At 37.0% G+C, this 24,396-nt stretch overlaps 1 protein-coding gene across 2 annotated transcripts in view; it reads left to right on the top strand.

Annotated features, from left to right (window-relative positions):
* The first annotated feature begins 1,285 nt into the window (after positions 1 to 1,285).
* Positions 1,286 to 24,396, top strand: part of LOC145664990 (uncharacterized) — a 111,569-nt gene continuing 88,458 nt past the window's right edge. For both annotated transcript variants that reach the window (XM_081732167.1, XM_081732166.1), the window contains exons 1-3: positions 1,286 to 1,334; positions 9,583 to 9,703; positions 17,359 to 17,472. In XM_081732167.1, coding sequence (XP_081588293.1) covers positions 9,635 to 9,703; positions 17,359 to 17,472 — 183 coding nt within the window. In that variant the 5' untranslated portion in view covers positions 1,286 to 1,334; positions 9,583 to 9,634. The remainder of the gene's footprint in view (positions 1,335 to 9,582; positions 9,704 to 17,358; positions 17,473 to 24,396) is intronic.

Below are 24,396 nucleotides of genomic sequence, written 5' to 3'. Positions count from 1 at the left end.
TGTTTCCTGCAGTAGTCAGGCATTTAGTATGACGCTAATCATACGTCAAAACGACTCTGCATAAGGCGGGTTGTGTTCTGGCCTGTGACATGCGTATCTACGTAGAAATACATTAATGAAGGTCTAACCTGTTAAGTACGGATTCACCCATAAACTAGTAACTACAATATACAAAGTGAAGTATCTGAAGTCAGTGTGCTAACCTATGACGCGCAACCAAAGAAATGTTCGAGAGTTAAGGAATCTACATAATTGTGAAATTTACGTTAGTAATGTGTTATGTTATTTTGAAACACAAATGTGCACACAATAAAAACATCAGGATATTAACTATAACGTCCTTAGTAATGTTCAAATACATAATCCAACAATATAAGGTAAGTGTTTGTTTTATACCATATATAGTGTTTTGAGCTGTCCTTTTTTCTTTTTAATGGGTATACCCCACGTCGCAGAGACGCCTGCTCCTTACGGACGCACCCCACGCTGGAAGCCCTGTTCTGCTTCTGCTCTGACTCGGTTAGATAGCATTCTTGCTAATTAAGTGGCCACCTTGCACAAATTGGTTAGTTTCATTTGCACAATAGTGCTTATCGTCAGTGGCGCAAATTCTGTCTTCAACATTGGGGGGAACAAGTACGATGACAGTTTCTTTTCTTTTTCTTTCTTTTTTTCTTTTTTTGTTAAGCGATGCTCAAAATATCTGTGAAGTTGAAAAACAATCCTGTGGAGGATCAAGGAGCAGAGTCATGTTTTGGAGGCAGGCAGATTTAAGGCTTATTCTGGGAGGACATCAATTTCATCTAACTTTCCTTTGTGACAATCGGACACAAATCATCACATTCCCCCCCCCCCCCTTAAAAAAACACATTTCAAATCGGATTTTTTTTAGGACAGTCCCCCCAGTTCCAAGATTAGAGGGGACATGTCCCCCTCACCCCCCCGGGATTTGCGCCAGTGCTTATCGTATATGTACACTGAATCCGTTCTAAAGTGAATCTGCACAGAGGAATACAAGTCCATACCCTAAATGTGTTTGTTTAAGATACAAAGCATCAACTTACTGAAAAAAGAATTCAGAATATACAATAAATTTATGTATGGATCCGCACAATAAATATGCACCTTAAATTTAACTCCAAATAAAATCTAAGATTGGTTTTTCCACACTTATATGCAATTATATTGTGGAAACAACCTTATGTTATCAGCAATTTGGGCGCCCGTCTGTACCATTGATATACAATTCAGATTATAAAATAGAAATAGAAACATTTTTATGTGTCTGTGATGATGATGAACGTGATTATTTAGCTTGAATCATTAATCTTAAGGTAAATTCTAAATTTCACTGTAAAACACAGTTAAATTTTAAAACAATGTTAATTTTTTAATCATTATAAAATACACGCATGTCAACAACTAGTTATTATTTATATTAACACAAAATTGCTGCAATAAGTTGAAGGAAATGCAATAAAAATGATTTCCGTATACCTGACAACGATGTTCTAAAATATACAGGAGAAATGATTTACTTACAATTGGAGCGCTATTTATACTGTGATGACAAATGCGATTCAGTGTTCCTATTATACATGATTTGATTATGATTTATCACGTAAACAAATCAGTATCGGAGCAGTAAACGAGAAAAAGATAGTGCAATAAACAATTTAACTGATAACCGGTAAATTTACAAGGGATTGAGTATAGCCCGCTCCCCCCAGTGATTTTTAACGAATCATAGTGATTCTAACGATTCATATTCATAATGAATCGGAATCGTATGCTATAAAATGTTAAGATGTAAATCTTGTGGTAGTAGTAGAGGTGGTAGTTAGTTATACAATCTGCCTTTTGTTGTACTTGCAAGCGATGCTTTAGACCTTTCGCAGAGCGTCGTAGTATCACTGTCTGTTCATTGGTTATTGACTTGAATTGTAAAACGCTTGCGTCAAGCTTTAATGGAACACTCAATGAAGGGTGCTTCCATATAATTTCGTTATTGGAATCCAGCTTGCAGGATGCTTGCAAGATTTCCAATCAAGTTGGATGCAAGCTTGGCCCACTTGCAATTCAAGCTTACAGCAAGCGGTTTGCAAGTTGTCTCTGCTACTAGGGAATTTAATAATTTATTTTAAAATAGTAATATCGAAAAGAAATCGAACTGCAAGTCTATTTGAGCTCCTTCGTGACTAAGCGGTTAGCGTACGCGCCTTTAGCGTGGGAGACCCGGGTTCGATTCCCGGCGGGAGCTCGTGGTTCGGATTCCACGTTAATCAGTAGGCCCACGTCTCGTATAGCCTCGCTGCTGAACGGAGCGTTAAACTTAATAACAACAACAACCAAGTCTATTCGTTGAAAATAAGACAATAAAAATCCATGATTTGGGTTTCTTATAGCACCAATTAATCTGCCTCTACGTTTATGTTGGATACTTCATTGTATCAAAAGTTATTTTCTGGCGCTTCGATATAACATAGTACTTTAAGAAATGCATCATACGAAAATAGTCATCATTAACGGCGTTCCTTTAGTGAATTCTGCACTTTAAAACGTGTCTTTACAATACTCAGTACATGTAAATTATATTTTTAGTCTGGGCTGGCTAACTTGATAAAGTTTCAATTTGGTATTGTATCAGTTGCTAGCAAATGTTAGTTATGCAACTCTGCGTACCACAATTGTCGTTTCGGTTGCCTAACCATCGCTATACATCTTGTCATAATTATTTTACAAATTGGCAAGCAAGAAAGAAGTGCCATAAACAAGAAACAAACACAGAAACAGTTTTGCTTTGGAATAAAATTCCATTCTCGGTTCGGGAAACATTTTACCCTAAGCTTCTCTAGTGACTGCGAGGACTCGTAAAGCCTGGGGCTCTACATGAATCATAGATCTGTTTTGCATCACATGTGATATATCGGAAAAATTCGGCACGATTTGTGGAGCTGCCCTACGAACGCACACTTGAGGAAACGTGAAAGAACAGAAGTGCACCGACAATGTTGCCAAATTTAGAAGACACGACGAATGAGCGAAATAAAAAGTACTTAAAAAACTATAACAGGAACACGAACAATTACTCGAATTAAACAATAACAATAATAATTGCAAAAATATAAAACAACAAAAATAAACAAGACGAAACTTAGCAGTAATCCGATAACACTGTACTCTCGGAAGACGTTCTTCGTATAGCGCAAGAGACGACACTGGCGAAACATGAATGGGAATTGACGATCGGGACACACCCTTCCGTTTTATTGGATGGTGAAATTAGTAGATCTAAGTCAAGCTTCACGACTTTGCGCGATCACTATAATATTCCAGAAACTAATATGAGTTCAGTTTACCTAATTTGGCCGTTATATAGATATATAATTCCTCCACAAAATGCACTCCTACATAAAATGTATCTTAACTCTTAAAACAATACTAACTGAAGATTTAGTTTAAGTATAAATTGAAAATGATAAGTTTGTTTCATGAAACGTAACTACGAGGCGTGTTTCTTAAGTAAATACTGTTTCGATTTTTTTTTAAAAAAAGCAAGTTAGTTTCGTAATAATTTTATTCTTACATGAAAGTCTGTACCTTACTATACTTTTCTACATAGTTTCCACAAATATTAAAACACTTATGGTATCGTACAACAAGATTTTAAATACCATCCTCACGAAACTCTGCCGCTTGATGATCAAAAAGACCGTTTTGATCTCATCATTGTCATCGTATACAGCATGCATACGTCGAATGCCGATCGTAGATCTGCAGCTGTTGAATTTGAAGTCAATTGTAACGTACAACACAATACTTACTATAGGCCTATATATTAAAAAATGCCTCTTATATCATTTCCAGAACAGCTAGAGTCTTTCTATTTAGTGTGCCCTTGCTGGCACTGCTGTCGATGTGTGTTTTTTTTCGTACCTTCTTCGGAAGAGGAGGAACAACTTGCTGTGACTCACATCCTTCAATAGTTGGATGCGAACAGACTTGCTACGCATACATTGAATTATTTCATGGGCACCGTTGTTCACTGTCTTGTTATTCATTCTAAGTAGCCTACTATCTTCACTCGCCAAGACCAAACGACTGAATGACAACTTGGCAACACAGCCGAGGTAATTCACTTTTTTCTCCTAAGCAAAGGGAGGGGTTTCTCCGTAAGAGGGTCGCGAGGGTGGGACTGAAGTATGTTTCACATATTTTCCGAGGGCACACTTCAAATAGAGAAGCTCTAACGCTATTAAAACTTTTAATAAAACATTTTTATCGTTGTCAACAATATCTAATATCTCAACTAATAATTCATGGGAATTATAATACCCACTGCGTTCACCTAACTATATTTTTCTTCCCTATCGGATAACCGATTTCTTTTGATTTATGATATTTTGGGTATACCTATTTTTCTCTTCAGAATATAGTAATCAAATGGTTTTTAGTGTTATAAAGGGGAGAGGAAAAGTGGAATGTACTGTGATATTTTCATTAAAATTCATACGTTTAAAAAAGCTCAAAATTTTCCAGGCACGAAAAAAACTTTTGTTTTTCTTAAAGCCGGCTTTCCCCGAGCCCTTGCATCCCTACTTGCCTGTACCGTCTAAGTATCTCTATTTGTCTGTATCCAATACGTTTAATTATGGATTTCAAACATCTAACGTGGCATAAACCAGAAGCTCCAATTGCTGTATATTTTGGGGGAGGAGAAGGACGGACGTTCAGGTGTTTGTTTGATTGTTAGATATCCAAAGAAAGATCCAAGTAAAGATATCCAGATCCTTGAGTGGATCAGGCAAACATAGAGGGCCTTGGTCCCATTAGGAACAGGAGCCATCCTTAAACTGATATAATTGATTCAATAAACATTACTATCACACAGGGGCGGATCCAGGACGGACTTCTAGGGGGGAGGTGGGTTGTAATATTGCTACTTAGAGCTACTTTCAATAGCTCCAAACTATGGAATGGGTTTTATTTATATATAAAAACAAAAAAAGTTTCCTCTGCTGGGAGGGGGCAATTGCTCCGATCGCCCCCTGGATCCGCCCCTGCTATTACAAGAGTAAGGTAACTTTGTTAATCGTACTGGCTTCAAATACTTGAGAATAACAACAATAAATAATCTTAGAAAGGTTCAACTTTTGTTACTATTAATGTGTTTTATTCCTTATTGTAGCACAACTTTTCGGCTAAACTGCAAAATTTGATTCAATTGATGCATGTTAACTTTACGATAGAACTACTTTAACAAACCATAAGTATAGTTTTTGAATAGGTCAATTCTCCTCGTACCTATAAAACTCTTACATTTCCATTTTTATCATGTATGCTTGCACGAGGAAATTTGAGGAGGTCGCAGAAGCCATTATTTTGTTTCTGTCATTTACAGCATTATTTCATTTTCCATTTTCTGCTGGTAAATATTTCCCTTTTGAAATACTTCGTTTTATTATTAATGTAGAGTTGAGTTGATTTTAAGTTTAACGTCCCTTTCAGCAGCGAGGCTATATGAGATGATTTATTAATGTAGAGTCAGCACACTTCTTGCATGAACTATGTAATAATTAATCTATAGGTGACTGTAGGGGCTCAATGGTACTGTTCATTTCTGGTGTGTGAACTTGCTTGTTCAATCCAAGTCTACGTCAAGTGTACTTTGTGGTGAACAAACACCTTGTTTGTGGGTTTTCTCGGGATTCTCCTGTATTCTCCCATTTTCCTCATTTCGCCATATAATCCATCTCATCATCACCGTGTGCCTTAACACCCGAATATAATCGTGATCGCGAATATATGTTTTCGGGATATTGACCAAGTAAAGTGTTCGTTGTCCAACGTTTCAGGAACAAAAATTGTTCTCATCTTTAGAGCCAAGTGTTGGCCAGGCAGAGGAATTGTGTACTATCTGGAGTGGAAAGGTGAACTTGATTGGCTGATTGTGTAATCAGGTGTCGGCCTGAAGACTGGCTGTAATTGGTCGCTGGCTGCAGCGACGCAACTAGGCTAGTTGTCACCCGGGACAAAAACTCGCCTTAGCGCCTTCCTGACCAACCAAACCAAAATACTTCTCCAGATATTTGCCCAATTTTGCGCCCTCCCAATCCTGCACCCGGGGCACAAGCCCCGTTTACTCCTCCTGGTTACGTCACTGGCTGGCTGGTTCTTTCTGATGGGCTGATAGGTTGTCCAATAAATTGTTGATGTAATGACTGACAGTGACTAGTTGCTTGGTTGATGGTTTCTGATTAGGGATATCCAGGTGTTAAACTCAGAAGGGAGTTAGAAAGAGCCACACAGAACAAGCATCAATCACAAGTCGACCCACTTCACAAAGTAAGAAACTAGAAGAGATAATTCCAGAAGATCTCAGAGGAAAATCCACCCATATACAGGTGAAAATCCACAAAACCTGCTTGAAGTGGAAGGAAGAAGTACACCACAACAAGAAGAAAAACAAGTTCCACTAGAGGCAGACAACACAACTGAGGGAAGGACTGGTGATGCAACGAAGATAATGACTGGACGCAGGGGACAAAGAGGAATCCACAACAATCAAAGAAGAACAACTTATACTTGTGTTATTACAGGTGCCATGCCCCTATCACCAACAACATAGAAGTTATAAAAACTGCTCTTAAATCCCAACATATCCGATTTACTACTATTACCAGAATCCAGACCGCAAAGGGCCCAGCCACTCTCATACAGGTTTTTTCAGAGCACATAGAGGATGAGGAGAAACTGCTCGAACACGACCTAGAAACTCCAGCAACGCTCGACCCATGTCATGCTGGCAGTGTTACAAATATGGACATCGCAAACAGCATTGTACTAGTAAAATGGTATGCCCAGATGTGAAGAGGCACACACCAAAGATTGCGAAAGGACCAGTAACACCAACTTCTGTGCTACTTGCAAGGTTGAAGGACACAGAACTGGAAGCAGCCAATGCCCATCTAGATCGAAGGAAGCCACTGAAACATACAAACCCAATGTTGTAGTCAGAGATGTGACAAAACATGAGAAACAAGGTGGCTCTTTTCAGGCCCACACACAAGAGGAAAATCTCAGCAGCCTTCAGCAAAGCGAAATTCCACAAGAAGAACACAGAAACCTCCAACAAAAAGTAATCCAATCAATTACAAAAGAAAAAGTCTCACAACTCATTAGAGATGTACTAGATGATATTACAAGTAAGATAGTAATGTTGTTTACATCTATCTTATTCTCTACAATACAGCAAGCAAATAGACCACAACTCGTAAAGACGATCCAGTCAAACACGCTGAAGATAGTTAATACAGCAGTAAACGAAATATAGGGACGGATTTTAAGGTGCAAAAATGTGGTAGGAAAAAGGGAAGAAAAGATGCTGAAAAAACATTCAAAAAAAGTGCAAAAATGTGCTAATAGGATATCTTTATTAAGAGCTATAGTATACAGTTACATGAACATTCTTTATTCATTACACTAGCAAATATTGTTAAAATCATAGCTTTAAACATTTGACATAATTTGTAAAAATCGTAAACTTGTACTTCATTCAACATTCTAATAAAATTTAGGTTAAAACCAACTCAGAATTTTAAAAAAGAAAACATTAATTTAACAATATTGTGGCTTGAGAAACCGTTACATACTACTGGGTTTTCAGAAACTGGTAATACTTGATTATGCACAACATTTCGAATGTTGGTTTCTGTCGCTTGGAGCTCAGGAGATCATTGTATGTGGAGAAACTTCGCTCGACATCAACGGAAATCAGTGATGCACATCTTGTAAGCACATTAACAAGAAGTTCAGTTGATGTTGTAAAGCTTCCTACGTCTGGATTGTTTCTCAAATTTAGTTCAAATTTGTCCCTAGCAAATCCATCAAGATTGCATCTAAATTCATGGAATATTATGTGTAAACCAGATTGAAAATAAAACATACTAGTTCTGTCCAATTTTTTTTTTAAAAAAAAAGATGAAAGAGGGACAATAAAGGTGCTGAAGGCTAAAAGGAGTTTAAAAAAAGATAAATTTTATTAATTTAGCAAAAAAAAAAAAAAAAAAGATCAACATTCACGAAAAAGGTGCAACAAAGTGCATTCATTTCAATTCGTTTTATGCCCGGAAATACATATTTTGAACTTTGTTTAACAACTACATTTTTATAGAAAAGGCGTTGCACCTTAAAACTCACTTCCTAGTCATACCAAACACAACTGGACAAGTGTTCATCTCCACACAAAAGAATCGCAGCGGGTACATACCAGAAAACTACAGACCCAGCAGCAGCAGAAGCAGAAGAAATAGATGCCGACTTAGGAGAAGAAGATGCCAGCGGAGCTCTAATCCTCAAAAGTCGCTGCATCAATTTTGGTTATTTTTGGGATACTAGTGGAGCCCAGACTAACTTACGTTTCTAGCATATTTTCGTTAAAGGGTGGGGGAGTATGGGTGATATGAAATATGTGTTTGATGGCTACGTACATGAGTGGAACCTGAGTGGAACTTTTTATTTCATTTTCGGTAAAGGGTGAAGAGGTGATATGATATGTAAAGATAATGAGAAAACAACCGATATTAGTGTCCATCAGGTTGCTGAAATGAATAGTGCACTTTCGATGCCCTTTTAAATCGAAATTCAATTTCTATCGGCGTAAGGTGAGGAGAGGTGAATTTAAATGTAAAAATGTCTGGTAATGTTGCTTGGCATTGTCTGGCAAAGACACTTTGTGATACAGAAGGATGGATCACCAGTGCACTTCGCGATTCACGTGCGCAATTACCTGAATCAGACGTTTTCTGGCAGCAGAATTGGAAGAGGTTGTGCAACTTCACTAACTCCCTTTGCCTGGCATCCAAGTCCCGATCGGACACCAGATAATGCTCTCTGGGTTTTTATAAAGCAGTAAGTAAGAAACACTCGATATCACACAACACAGGAATTACGAGCAGCTCTGGAACATGCCTTCACCCTCGTGACTCCGGAGTAACTCCGCAAAACATCTGCAAGAACTTGGCGCAGAATTCAACTGTGTTACAACATGGATGGTGATCATACCGGTGTTTATGACTCTTAAGACTCTTAAGACTTCCAAGGTAACTGTGTACAGACATTCAATCATAACTAACGCTATAGTATTGAAACTAAAGAGGGACCATCCGGTATAAACGCTCACTTCCGGACCACCTTGTATAAATAAAATGGAGATTTCAGCTACTAAATAAATAAATAAATAATCTAGAATAAGATGATGCCTTAGAAAACATACATTGATTACACACAACGCGGAGAATACTGGCTCTCCTGATGATATTCTCGGAGGTACACTTACAACATTAATAACTGTATCATCTATATTCTTCTTTGCCAGTCACCACTACCTTTATCAACACACCAACTTCTCGTCTGCCCCGTCTGTCCGTCTGGTCTATTGAAAACGGAAACAGTGATGAATGATTGGGTGCAAAATGTAAAAGTAAGTAAAAGCATGCTGAATTTTAATTTTAAGTTTCCGAAAATGGTGTTTGTAAACATGAAATATATTTTTGCTTTATTTATTATTTATTTATTTTTCAGATTTGAAATTGAGTGTTAACTACCAGAGAAGACCTAAACTAATCAAGTCAACATGGGTGAAGCGGCGGTGACAACTGTTACTCTAGCTAACATGGTTGATCTTGCATTGGGTACTCCTGAGGTAAGTTTTGCTTCAGCTGTTATTTTCAGTATATCTGAATCGCAAAGATAACATTTCCTAATTTACGGAGAACAAATGTTGAGCTTATTATCAAAACGTCTCTTGTCCACCCAACAAAAATGTTGGCAAATCGAAAAAAAAATATATATATATTTTAAAAGCTTATTAAATATGGTAAGATTTGGTGTAGAAATTCCTTAAACAATTATTGCCTTATTTTATAAACAAATTCCATTATTCAAGACACAAGTAATGAATAATAAAGGTATTTAATTTGGACAAGAGACATTTTGAAACTAAAAAATGGACAAGGGACGTTTTGAAAGCAAATCTATCAGACAAGAGACAATTTGATACAAAATAATGGAATCGGTGAGATTAAGAAGGGAAAGATTTCACTTTTTTGTCAAAATGAGTTGAAATAGCCATTTTGTTCCTTTAATTAAGACGGATATTTTGGCATGAAAAACGGAAAGATTCCTTTCATCATTATGACGTAAGAGCACGTGAAAAATTTGACTGAGGTTAAGAAAGGAAACATTCCAGGAATCTTTCCCTTTTTATTCTCAGCCATGGAGCTAAATAAGAACATACTGGAGTGCCTAGGTATGTGAAGTTCGTATTGTTTTGCTATGGAACGGAATTTGTTCAAATTGAGGCCAGTTTTCGGTTATTTCCTAGGAAAGGTCCGTGTTGTCACTGTTAGAGGCTTCACATATGCAGTTCCTCTAGTTTATATTTATCTAACTCCATTAGTACGAGTGTTGTAATTGCTTTTTATAGAAAATATGATCGGTTAATATTGCCGAGTTAAGGTCCGTTGCGCGGACATGTGGTAGTGTCAATTTACCCTACTCGGTAGGCACTCCAGTATGTTCATAAGAGGAAAACACGATAACCATAAGAAATTTCCCAATGATGTTTTAATAGTGCTAAAGGAACACATCGAGTCTTGCCCCCCAAAAACCTCCCACTATTCTGCAAATCCTGTTACATATTTAGAGGCTGGGCTGACATGCACAAAGAAGCATAAAATGCTTCTGGAAAAACATCCAGAACTAAAAGACATAATAAAATATGAGTACTTTTTAAATTATTACAAGGAAAATTATGGGTACCGATTCGGTAGGCCGCAAGTTGACGTGTGTTCAACGTGTGAGGACCTAAATACCAAAATATCATCATCGAGATTGAATGACGCCCGACGGGTCGCTTTAGCTGAATTGATGGTTCATAAAAGAAGAGCAAGTTTTACAAGAAAATGGAAGAAGTAACTGAACTATGCCCTAAAAGAAATGACGTACATGGAATCAGCTTTGATTTTATGCAAAATCTTCCTTTGCCGTGCATACCTGTTCAAGAAATGTTCTATTTAAGGAAATTATGGCATTACGTGTTTTGTATCCATAGTTTAGGAAATGAAGAAGCTACACTTATAATGAAGGAATTGCAAAGAAAGGAGCAAACGCGGTGTGTTCTTTATTGTATGACTATATAAACAACAGTGTTGACCCTCAAGTAAAAACTCTATACGTGTTCAGTGACTCATGTCCCAGGCTAAACCGCAATCAGTCTTTGGTGAGATTGTTCCTGTTTCTTACTATTATTAGGCGATTTAATGAAGTACATGTATTTCTCCCCATTAGAGGACACAGTTTTCTCCCCTGCGACCGGAACTTTGGTGTTATTAAGAGAGCCATGAAACGCCACGATAGGATTTATTCCCCTGATCAATACAACGATATGATTAGTACTGCAAAAAGCAAGCAGCCTTTGTTTCAGGTGAAATTCGTTTCAAACGAGCAAATTCTGAACTTCTAAGGATGGTGGCCGACATTTTTCAAAAAGACTTGTGCTAGTGTTCGAACCAAACAGCCTTTTAAAATCAGTACCGACAAACACTTAACATTCAAAGCAGCAAAAAGGGGATATGTTACAGCTCACACTTTTATAGACGGGCTACAAAGTGAAGTTTCTAAACTGTACAAAGGTGGTGAAGCAGACCCTCCTGTTGAAAAGGCATATAATGGAATCGTTCCCATAAAAAGGAAGAAACTCGAGGATGTTGCCAAAGTGGTTCACTATGTGCCGGAACAAGCCAAAGTGTTTTATAATAAACTTTTAGAGTGGCCTACTGATGAGCATGAGAGTGAGGACAGTGAGTAGTAATAGAAACAGTGTACAAAGGCACAAACCAATATCTCATGTATTTTATTTTTATAACATGTGTGAATAATGTTTAATTTTTATTATTTTTGTTGGTTTAACAATAAGTAAGGAACAGTTTTGAGCTCATAAATACGTTTTTCTTTACTTTTTTCGACATCTAAGTCTGTTGAGATTAAAAAGGGAAAGATTCCACCGTTTTTAAAATCATATAATAACCATAATAAGAATGTAATGGTAAAACACTTTTGCGTATATGTTACTTAGGGTTATAAGGAGCAACTTTCCAATAGTACGTTTTTTCCTGTGACTATTTGTTTGGATACTATGAAGTTTTTTTCAGTTTCCCAAAAGTTTGGTTATGTGGAATCTTTCCCTTCTTAATCTCACCCGTTCTTCTTCTTCTTGATTACCACTAATATTTATGAAAATGAACTGCGATACTCCACAGGCGCCTGAAAATCACTTTTCTAAGTGCTTTCAAACTTCAAGCACCTATTTTACTAAGAAATAAGTCGAACAATATGGCTGATATGACCTCAACAATGTAATCACCATAAACGCACAAATCTTCTGTCAATTATCTCGGTTGAGCCAGTGGTACCAACCAACTTGTTTATGGACTTAAATATCCATTAAATGTTCTAGAAAACAATAATTAATGCACTTTTGTGTCAAGTAATTGCTGAGGAAAATCCTTGGACAAGAGAGAGTTTGAAATAAAACAGCAAGAATCGTGTTCAAGTGGGAATGGACATAGGACGTTTTGCTTCGAAACTTTATTGCTGTAAGGTGTCCGTCATTTTGCAGTGGACAAGAGACGTTTTGATTAAAAGTGCATATTTCAAATCCATTTTTCTCTGCGTTCTCGGACGTTTTGACCAGAAATAAAAGTGCAAAGATGTAAACAATTATTCGATGATTCCGTGTATATTGATATCTCGATTTTCAAAAAAAGTGGACAAGAGACGTTTTGATAATAAGCTCCACAAATAAAGTGGCGTCCTGTTGCGATTTCGTCTAAACAGTTGTTCCTCGTGTGTGCTCAGCGGAGGGTCATGCTAGAGATAAAGAGAAGGTGAAAACAATATGAAATTTAGCGTCGGGGCTCTTGTTTCGGTGGAAGGATCCGGTAATGTAATAGCTGTGTGGCAATACCGAACGGTACATGACAAGGCGAGCGTCCATAGTTTGGCATGGAGTAAGGGTAACACATATGACTACAAAAGCTGGTGATCCGTGTTCAAGTCCGCCAGAACGGCGTCTTTCCTTTATTTTACAGTCCAAAATGTTACTTGAAGAAAAAGTATAAATGCAAACAACGAAAGAAAGACGGAATAGTGTTAAACGACATCATGTATTTCTTATATATCGTTGAGAGACCAGAGACAAAAATTCCGAGAAAAACAAGGGAAAGAAAAGTGTACGAACAAAGTTTATTCGTAAAAAAGACAATAGAAAGTTGAATATAGAAGTAAGAAGATAAACGGGGAAAACAGGGAAATTTATTGTGAATAAGAAACACAGAAGTGTTAACAAAAATGAAGACGAAAGGCGTGTAAAGAGGACTACATTTAATTGAAGTAGAAAGGAAGCAAAGGAAACATCAAAACACAGAAACTAAACATAGAATATCTATCTGGAAATGAAATGAAATTCTAAGCAGGCGGAAAGAGTGCTTTGACAATGTATGAAAGTAAAAATAAATTTATAAAGGTAACCAAGAAAGTTCTGTCGCTTTTTGTGGAGGTCTGTGTTCAATTGGCCCTCACACCGAGATTTGAATGCGAATGGGGATAAGGCGAAGGTCAGTTATTGGTGTGGGTATACCCAACATACTAACTGGTTGTGGCAGTTCAGTTATACCCAACGGCGCCGACTTTCCAAAATTTTTGTGGGTGCAGATCAATGGCGGGACGTGTTTTTTTTTTTCTGGGGAGTCTTGATATTTTTTGATTGATTTCCTTTTAGTTAAAATCTTTATGAACAGGTTGCTGGTTCTGTCCTAGCTCAGTCGGTGCACGGCTGACTTAAACACACGAGAAACGGGTTCAAATCCGTGTCCAAGGTCAAGGGTAAGTTTCGGTAATGAATAATCTGAACATACGTAATCGTAACATTATGTGTATACGTTAAACAACATACATGATGCGCAATGATTGCAAGAGGTGATTATATTATCAACACGTTACTAAAAGAAAATACTACCGTGATACAAATTAAAATGAAAAATTCTTCATAAAAGCAAATAATTTTAATGGTATTGCTGAAAGAACTTGCAAGGATTTTGTTGTGAACATAAACTACAAAATGACTAACTTAAGTGTGTTGCTTGGTTGCCTTTGCACAAACACATTTGAAACAAGGCAACTGAGAAATATTTATTTTTTATTTTATTTTGTTTCTATCAAACAATCTTGTGGATGTAAATCTATCAAACTAAAACTATCCCATACACAGGATTATTTGTGTGGGTGCTGGAGCCCCGGAGCACCCACGTAGTCGGCGCGCATGGTTACACCGTCAACACAGTGAACATGGGACCTCCACAGAGAGTCATAAGGGTGTGTATGCTATACGAGTTCAAACTGGAGTCAAACACCGCTGCAGCGGGGCGGAAGATATGCCAGGCCTTTGATGAGGGTGTCTTGACTACGGACATTCAGCGATGGTTTAACAAGTTTAAAGACGGTGACGAAACTTGAAGACTCACCACGTGCCGGAAGACCAACACATGTACTAAATGAAGATCTTCAGGCAGCAATTGAGGAGAACAGTGGCCAGAAATGTGAGGAACTGGTACTACAATTCGGTGTGAGTGGAGAAACTATTCGGCAGCACCTCCTTCAACCTGGGAAGCACTACAAGTTGAGTCGATGGGTCTCACATGATTTGACTCCGAGCCAGAAGGCAACGCGAGCAGAACTTGTGTTTCTTTGCTGTCTTGTCTGAGGAAGGAGCCATTTCTGAACAGGGTATTGATATATGATGAGAAGTGAGTCCTGTACAAAGCTCTACGACGCCGTCATCATTGGTTAGCATCCATGAACCGGTTCCAAAACAGCCGAAACCAGCACTGCACCAGAAGACTGTGTTTGGTGGACTGCTCGCGGCATCGTACATCGGGAACTGCTACCAGCGGGTCAGTACATCAATGCAACTATGTACTGTCCGCAGTTGAGGCGTGTTAAAAAAAAGAAACTCAAAACTCTGGAGCCAACACTTCTTATTCGCAAAGAGGTCGTCCTGTTACAGGACAACGCTAAGACCCACGAGGCTAGGATGACCCGGGACACCATTCTTCGCCTTGGATGGAAACATTATTGCATTCACCATACTCCCCGGACATTGCACCGTCAGATTATCACCTGTTCCATTCCTTAGACAATCACCTTAGAGGGCGCCAGTTTAAATCCATATTAGAGGTGCAAAATGCACTTGATACCTTCTCTTCACGGCCCACCAAGTTCTACTCCGATGAAATGGCCTTCCAGAACGTTAGGAGAAGATCGTCGCTGCTAATGGAGGCTATTTTTGATTTTCCAAGTACGTCTTAGGTGACATATCGATGTTCGAAGGTGCTGGGTGAAAAAGCGACAGAACTTTCTTGGTTACCTTTATAGTATAAAATTGAGAAGGTGCTGAATCTGAAATTTTATATGTAAAGATATAACAAATATTATTAGAGTCTCAATTGCACATGCTTTTCATACTTTAAAAGCAGAGATGTAAATCTTGTTCAGTGCACAAGAGAATCAAGTCCAGTTTTTTTTTTTTCATTTTGTACTATACATAGTTATTATTATTCCGTTTTTAATATCTCTATCTGAAACTCCTTCCAGATATTGTAAGTAACTTTTATAATGGAAAACCTACGTAAACGTTTCCATATACTAAATGTTTCGTAGAAACTCTATACATAGATGTAGATACAGGGTGTGCCCATTTACGCCCGTAATATAATGATTGGATTTTTTCTGCAACTTGTCATACATTGTCAAATTTTGTTATATGTAATTATTCAATTCATAAAAAAGTTTTATTTTTAATACACTTAATACCACATAAAATGAGCAATTATAGTCAGAGGATTGGCGGGCTTACATTAGGTTGTGCATATCAGTATCAAAAATTGTTTTAATTACTTTTATGCACACCATACGGAAAGTTCTGCCATAATTACCTTTGTGGACACCCATATAGAAAGTCCTTTATAAACATATTTTGTGCATATCCAAAGAAAATTTTGGTCAAATTACCTTTGTGCACACCAGTATGGAGTGCATACCCATATGGAAAGTTCTATAAATACATTTGTACACTGCACATCCATGTGGAAAGTAATGTTATATTTACTTTGTGCACACCTAACTGAAAAGTTCTGCTATAATTAGCTTTGTGCTCATCCATCTGAGAAGTTCTACTATAATTGAGGAGTTTGTTGTAATAAGAGCGTAAGCGAGTTTACGCCCCTTTTGCATCAAACGCATTTTTGTGGCTTTTGCCATGCTTGTTTAGCCTCCTGGTAACATTTCATTTCAATATCGAAAAAAAAATGCTGCATATTACATTGGTTTATGTAAAAAAAAAAACCTTAAATTTTCAACATCATTTTTATCCAACTGCATTTTTCAGACTTACGCCTTTATTGCATCAAACTCACTAGTGTCTCTGACATGTAAAATTGGGGGGGGGGGGGCATCAAAGAAAGTGATTTAAATGGTACTATCTAGCCCAACCTGTTTATTAACTTCGATTCCATTTGTTACCTTTCTGTTTACCTTCACTTACCCCCTAAGGTATATCAAGAACTCGATTACAATTGTTTCACAGCCTGAATATTATACTCCAAGTAAATATAATAATTATTATTTATATGATATTCTGTCGTTAGTAAATAAATTAAATTTGAATAAAATATGGAATATTTTGTACTTCAAAATATTGGGGGGAAGCGTCCCTCTCGTCCCCCCGCCTGAGACACCCGTGATCGAACTCCTCAATTCCGGACTTTAAAGGCAGAGGGGAGTAAGTCATTTTTATTACATTTTCAGGAGAGAGAAAACAGTTAGTTACTTCTTTTGGTCTTTAAGTGCCTTCGGACTTACATCCAAGTATATTGTTGCTATTTGATAAAGTATTCATAATACAATTACAAGCTTTCTAAGAATAAGAGATATCAGAACACGCGTTTCAAATCTAACAATAAATAATTTTCAGAAAAAAATGACGTACTCCCCTCTACCTTTAAGGTACGGAATTACTTTTGTGCATATCCATCTGAAAAGTTCTGTTATAATTACCTTTATGCACATGAGTCTGAGAAGTTCTGCTATGATTATCTTTGTGCACACCCATATGAAAACTTCTGTTCACGTCTATACCCTACTATTGTCAGAGAAGCCTTGTGCTTTGAATGCAACCATGTCCATTTTTAACATAGTTATTTTCTGTGCTATTCAATTATGTCCTGTTAATATCTTTTATAGATTGGAGCAGTAAACTTCAATGTCCTTCACACATTGCTACATTTATTAGTCAAGAGATTAAAGTTGGATACTTCCAAAGTGGAATTTCATGGACCAGATGCAGATAGAGTTGATGTAAGTACCTGTCGCATAACTGTTATAAGTAGTTCAGAACAGAATTAATTAAACAATATACGAGTGTTCTTATGAGAAGAATCCTTGTTCGCTCAGAGTTTATTTATTAACATAGTGCTGTTTAGAGGAAAATATGCGAGTTCTATTCCAACAAAAGGTCGCTTCAAGGAATTTAGACGAAGTTCAGTTATACACTACCGGTACTTAATAAGATTATTTCTGAAACGTTGCTACTTCTGCATTCAGTACATCATCCAAACACCGTATTTATTTGCTGTTAAAATGTATAAATATCACTATTTTAGTTTCGATATACGAGGCACGTTCGGAAAGTAACCTCCAATTGGTCACTGTGCGACAAGTAGTGGGGGCAGCGCTACCATTTTTGCACAGACGTACACAGTAGATCAGTCTGCATCCAGCCGTGGTAGCGTGAAGGTCGTCTGATCAATAATTCCACTTTTGTAGCGTCTCAAAATGTGTGCTGCAATAGGAAACTCCACTAAGTGCGAGGTGCGAGCTGTTATACGTTTTCGTATGACAAAACAAAATATACGGCAGCAGCTATTCTTTGGAAACTTTGTGTCGTGTATGCACAAAGTGTGATGAGTGAAGAAGTTGTTCGTGAATGGGTTCATTCGTTTAAAAGTGGACGAACAAACATTCATGACGAATAGAGTAGAGGCAGGCCATCAGTGGTCATTCATTCAGATGGAAAAAGTTCGTGAAAATCGACGTTTCACAATCTCTTAATGCATATTAAAAGTGGCTTAGATCTCAGAGCTTTGGTGATGACGAGGAGCTGAAACATGCGTTGACAGACTGGCTCAAGACACGGGCGGGAAAGTTTTATGCTGATGGAATTTCTAAGCTAGTGCATAGGTATGATAAGTGGTTCAATGTTTATGGAAACTATGTTGAAAAATAGAGCAAAGAATTAGTGTTCAGATGCATATAATATTTTTTTTCTTATTTACTTTGGTGTTCCTTTTATAATCAATCGGGGATTACTTTCCGAACGGCCCTCGTATTACGCAAGTCTATTAAGCCGCAAACTACATCACCACTATATTTTTGTAAATCGATTTTGCTTGAAAGGTTCATGCTGAAAATAGACATGTTATAAGTAGCTGACAATCAAAACGTTACAAGCAACATATCAATTCTTAATATGTGCAACTTATTGAAAATGCTTTTTACCTAATAGTAAGTTTACATTTATTTAACATCAGTAGAAATAAATCCAACACTTACTACCTATGAGTAACAACCAACACAGCATACAGATGGGAAATGATTGGTATATGTATACTGAACCTTGTCACGACTCAAAATGATCTTCATTCTCCTTGCATAACTTCTCCATTTACTTCTGGACGTTAGCAAAAGTGTCTGGAACCCTGTAAAGTCTGTGGAATATAACTCATGTCCTCACGACACCTTACATCTCTGAACCTCCAAAGAGGGTCTGCTTGTGGCTAGACGTGTAGGATCTGGCATTATCATGATGCAGTTTAATGTCATGAGGATTTTTTCTCAGACATCATTCATCTAATGTCTTTTTCTTTTTTAAATCTCCACTTCTTCTGCCACTACGTCCTTCTTGATATGTCATCAGTCTCTTTCATCCCTGACATCCATTCTTCTCCTTACTTTGATTCCTTCTTTATTTTTCCTCTTAAAGTGCCAACCTTGTTCCTCAAGCAAAATCAGATGTAATATCAATCGGCATATCACATCGAGCTGAACAAAACAGCATGTATGAAGGTAAATTTTCGTACCTAGTTTTAGAGAAAATCGCCAAAAAACGAACTTTTATGGTGTTAAAAAGTATATCGTACGTTGCCAATAATAATTTGATCGTTTTTATCTTTACTCTTCCTCTTAAAGTGTCAGCCTTGTTTCTCAAGCAAAACCAGATGTAGTATCAATCGACAGATCACATCGAGCTGAACAAAAGAGCATGCATGAAGCTAAATTCTCATGCATGGTTTTAGAGAAAATCGCCAAAAAACGAACTTTTATGGTGTTAAAAAGTATATCGTACGTTGCCAATAATAATTTGATCGTTTTTATCTTTACTCTTCCTCTTAAAGTGTCAGCCTTGTTTCTCAAGCAAAACCAGATGTAGTATCAATCGACAGATCACATCGAGCTGAACAAAAGAGCATGCATGAAGCTAAATTCTCATGCATGGTTTTAGAGAAAATCGCCAAAAAACGAACTTTTATGGTGTTAAAAAGTATATCGTACGTTGCCAATAATAATTTGATCGTTTTTATCTTTACTCTTCCTCTTAAAGTGTCAGCCTTGTTCCTCAAGCAAAATCAGATGTAATATCAATCGACAGATCACATCGAGCTGAACAAAACAGCATGCATGAAGCTAAATTCTCATGCATAGTTTTAGAGAAAATCGCCAAAAAACGAACTTTTATGGTGTTAAAAAGTATATCGTACGTTGCCAATAATAATTTGATCGTTTTTATCTTTACTCTTCCTCTTAAAGTGTCAGCCTTGTTTCTCAAGCAAAACCAGATGTAGTATCAATCGACAGATCACATCGAGCTGAACAAAAGAGCATGCATGAAGCTAAATTCTCATGCATGGTTTTAGAGAAAATCGCCAAAAAACGAACTTTTATGGTGTTAAAAAGTATATCGTACGTTGCCAATAATAATTTGACGGTTTTTACTTTCCTGGAAGAAATTGCTATTTGTTTATGTAGCAACAGACTGTTCTTAATTTTCTCCTTATGGTGACACACACACACACACTAACGCTACTTGTAAGGGTCATATTTGCATTTTCTCCAAACGACTCTAACTATTTTAGGGTTTGTTCGCAAAGTAATGAGGCTGACCGCCGCGGCTCGCTGGCCGACATTTGCACTGTGGCCACCCAGCAAAAATATTTCGTACTAACCTTTGCAGAAAAAAAAAATACTAGATTTTGGGGAAATGTACTAAAATTTTATCTGCTCCCGTTTCACCCTATTTATGACATTTTACGATATTAATATTTTGTTAGAAGGTTTCCGGCAGTTCTCTCACCCCTGTAGATGGAGGAGTGAACCCCCAGACTCTTGAAAGAACCCCAATTTTATTTTTTTATAGTCAAAATTTGATGCAAACCGTGCAAACCACTTACACCCCCCAATTTTGACTTTACATCCCCTACTAAAAATTCTGGCGGAATCCCTGCTTAATTGTCTTACTAAAACTCACTGTAAAACCACTAAAGTAACACAAGAGTAGTAATCGCGGCACTCTGCCGAACTCTTAATAATCCAATTTGGGTCCCCATGGACCATAGTGAATGAATCAGGGATGCTTTGGCCCGGGATTACGTCACCTATTGAAATTTTGCTTATGCTTATTCAGGGGCCATGCACGATGGTACGAATGAGTCAGAGGTACCTTGGTCCTGCTATGACGTCATTGAATTGTGAGTATTGGATCAGAGGTCATGATGATTCTTTAAAATTACTAAAAATATGGTCTTGATGATTCATTACGTTATGAAATAGTACAGGTTTTCGAATGCTTTCGTTCCCTTTTATGGCATAAAATTTGGAGATTGTTATCCATGGACTAACACGGATGCAAATGAAATCTTTTAGTTTTACGTCCCACGCTTATGTCGTTTAGGCTAAAGGAGACGGTGACGATAAGAAAGGAATGAAAGTGTGGGAGAAAATTGGAGCATAATGTTGCCACCACAAAACTATTTTCGAGGTGTTTAAATCAGGGACCACATACAGCAGAGGTGAACGCTCTACCATTGAGTCACCGCACCTTTACTGGTATGAATGAATTAGAGGTGGTTGGTTCGAGCTAATATGTTTGTTTGACGTCACTGAACTGGGATTTTTAGCTTGGAACTTATGATGGCTTGTTTCGTTCCCTTTTATGGGTATAAAATTACCAAAACAAGGTTTGATCTCTTTCTTGATGATCTATTACATTATGAATTAGTAGACCTCAGTAATAGTATAAATTAGTATTAGTATTAATATGAAACTCGAAAACTTTGGAGTTCCTTCGTGGCTAACCGGTTAGCGTATGCGCCTTTAACGTGGGAGACCAGAGTTTGATTCCCGGAAGAAGCTCATGCGGTTCGGATTGTTATCCCTTTGATGAGATGGACTAACACTGGTGCAAATGAAAAATCTTTAGTTTTACGTCTCACGATTATGCCGATTATGCTAAAGGAGACGGTGACGATGAGAAAGGAATGAAAGTGTGGGAGAAAAATGGAGCATAATGTTGTCCATCACAAAACTATTTTCTCGGGGGTTTGAACCAGGACCCCATAAAGCAGAGGTGAACGCTCTATCACTGAGCCACCACGTCCCTTACTGGTGCGAATGAAGTAGAGGTATTTGGTTTGAGCTAATGTGTTTGTTTGATGTCGGAGTGACCCTATTTCACTTTTGGGACCCCCATACATGGACCATAGCGAATGAGATAGAGATGTTTTGGTTCGGGATTGCATTATCTATTGAAATTTTTGCTTATGTTTAGTCAGGGGGCAGGGGTCACTCAGGACACATAAGATCACCTTGATTTACATCAGGAGTTGGGGGGCGGGAGGGGAGTATCGGACCTCGTTCCCTTTGATGATTATTGATTTTGGAGCCTTATTACGTTATATGGAGGCGTATTTAAAATTATTTCCTTAAATTTGATAAGTACTTTGTGATCCACTTTGTTCCGTTTCAGGGGTGAACATGGATACCTTGCAATCGTTCCGAGTTCGATTCTTGGTGCTAGTTTAGGAAATGTTGAATTTAACGTCCCCAGCGAAAACGATGGTGATGAGAAATGATAGGACGAAACAGGGGAAAACATGTTCCCTTTTTAGGGGTACAAAATTGCCAAAATATAAACGTAAGCAATACGTTGTACCACGTGTTTGGTCTTTTGGCCCAATTTATCCTCTTGGATGAGGTCCTATTACCTTATATAGTTATATGGGCGTATACAGGGGTTCATTATCTTTCATAAGATATGGATATATTTGTGCACCCCTTTAAAATTTGGGTGCTCCACACCCTTCAATTTTGGAAATTGCCCAATTTAAACATTTGGTATAATAGTATAGGGCTCTAATATATATTATTATAAATTTGGGTTGTCCACCTCGTTCCTTTTAGGGGCACAAAATTACCAAATTTTACTGCAACCACGTGTTTGGTATTTTGGCTCATTTTATCACCTTGGATGAGGTCCTATTACCTTATATAGTTATATGGACGTATACAGATGTACATTTCCTATTATAAGACATAGGTACATTTGTGCACCCCTTTAAAATTTGGGAGGAGTACCATAGCCACCCCTTAAATTTTGGAATTTTTCCAGTTTAAGCATTCGGTATTATACTACTGGACTCTAATATGTATCATGATAAATTTGGGTGGTTCACTTCGTTCCCTTTTTAGGGGTACAAAATTGCCAAATATAAACCTAAGCAATATGATGTACCACGTGTTTGGTTTTTTGATCCAATTTATCCTCTTGGATGAGAACTTATTACCTTATATGGTTATATGGTCATGTATAGGGGTCTATTCCCTATCATAAGACATAGGTACATTTGTGCATCCCTTGAAATTTTGGGAATGGTTCCTTGGCCCACCCCTTAAATTTTAGAAATTGCCCAACCACGTGTTTGGTCTTTTGGCCTAATTTATTCTCTTGGATGATGTCCTATTACATTATATGGTTATATATAGGGGTCTATGCCCTATCATAAGATATGGGTATATTTGTGCACCCCTTTAAAAATTTGGGAGGGGCACCCTGGCCCACCCCTTAAATTTTGGAAATCGCCCAATTTAAACATTTGGTATAATAGTATAGAACCCTAATATAGATCACTATAATACCCCTATGCACTCCTCTTAAGCGTTTTGATAAGAGAGAACCACGATACTTTAAGGTTACTTTCTTGGTCTTGGTGTTAGTTCGTGTAATTTATATCTTAAATAACATTGACGGTTTAGTTAAAATCATCTCAAAATATTTTAGCCAAAATTTTTCACTGAGTGCAAAGAGGGAATTGTTTCACGGTTACCCGCCAAACGTTATCCGGTTTTTAACTATTCGATTAAAAATTATCGGTTTTTAACTATTCGATTAACAAATAAACGGGTTTTAACTATTCGATTAAATTTTGAGTCCATTAATTTCCAGTTATTACAAAAGTTCAAGTGAAAAATTTGAAACTAAATTTTTTCGAACTCAAATTTTTCAAATCAAAAATATTCAAACTGAAATTTTCGAATTAAAAACATCAAAGTAAACTTTTCGAACAAAAAAGTTGAAATCAATATTTTCGAATTCAAATTTTCAAACAAAAGAAATCAAACTGAAATTTTCGAATTATAAACATCGAACCAAAATTTGAAATAAAACTTTTCGAATTTAACTTTTTAAACCAAACAATTTCACACTGAAAAATTTTAAAGTAGAAATTCTAAACTAAAATTTTCGAATCAAAACATTTCAAACCAATTTTAGAACTAGAAAGTTGAAACTAAAATTTTCGAACAAAAAAAATCGAAATAAAACTTTTCGAATTCAATTTTTTTTAAACCACACAATTTCCCACTGAAATTTTTGAACTAGAAATTTTAAATTAAAATTTTCGAACCAAAACATTTCAGTCCAAATTTTTGAACTAGAAAGTTGAAACTAAAATTTTCGAATTCAAATTTTTGAAACCAATCAGTTTCACACTGAAATTTTTGAACTAGAAATTTTAAGCTAAAATTTTTCGAAAAAATGGAATCAAATTTTTCGAACCAAAACATTTCAATCCAAATGTTAGAACTATAAAGTGGAAACTAAAATTTTCGAATTAAAAATTTCAACCTGTTTTCGAACTAAAAATTTTTTATAACGAAATTTTCAAATCA

Source organism: Thermobia domestica, chromosome 11, assembly GCF_964235325.1.
Source record: "Thermobia domestica chromosome 11, izTheDome1.hap1.1, whole genome shotgun sequence".
Lineage (NCBI taxonomy): Eukaryota > Metazoa > Arthropoda > Insecta > Zygentoma > Lepismatidae > Thermobia > Thermobia domestica.
This window is presented reverse-complemented; position numbering and strand designations above follow the sequence as displayed.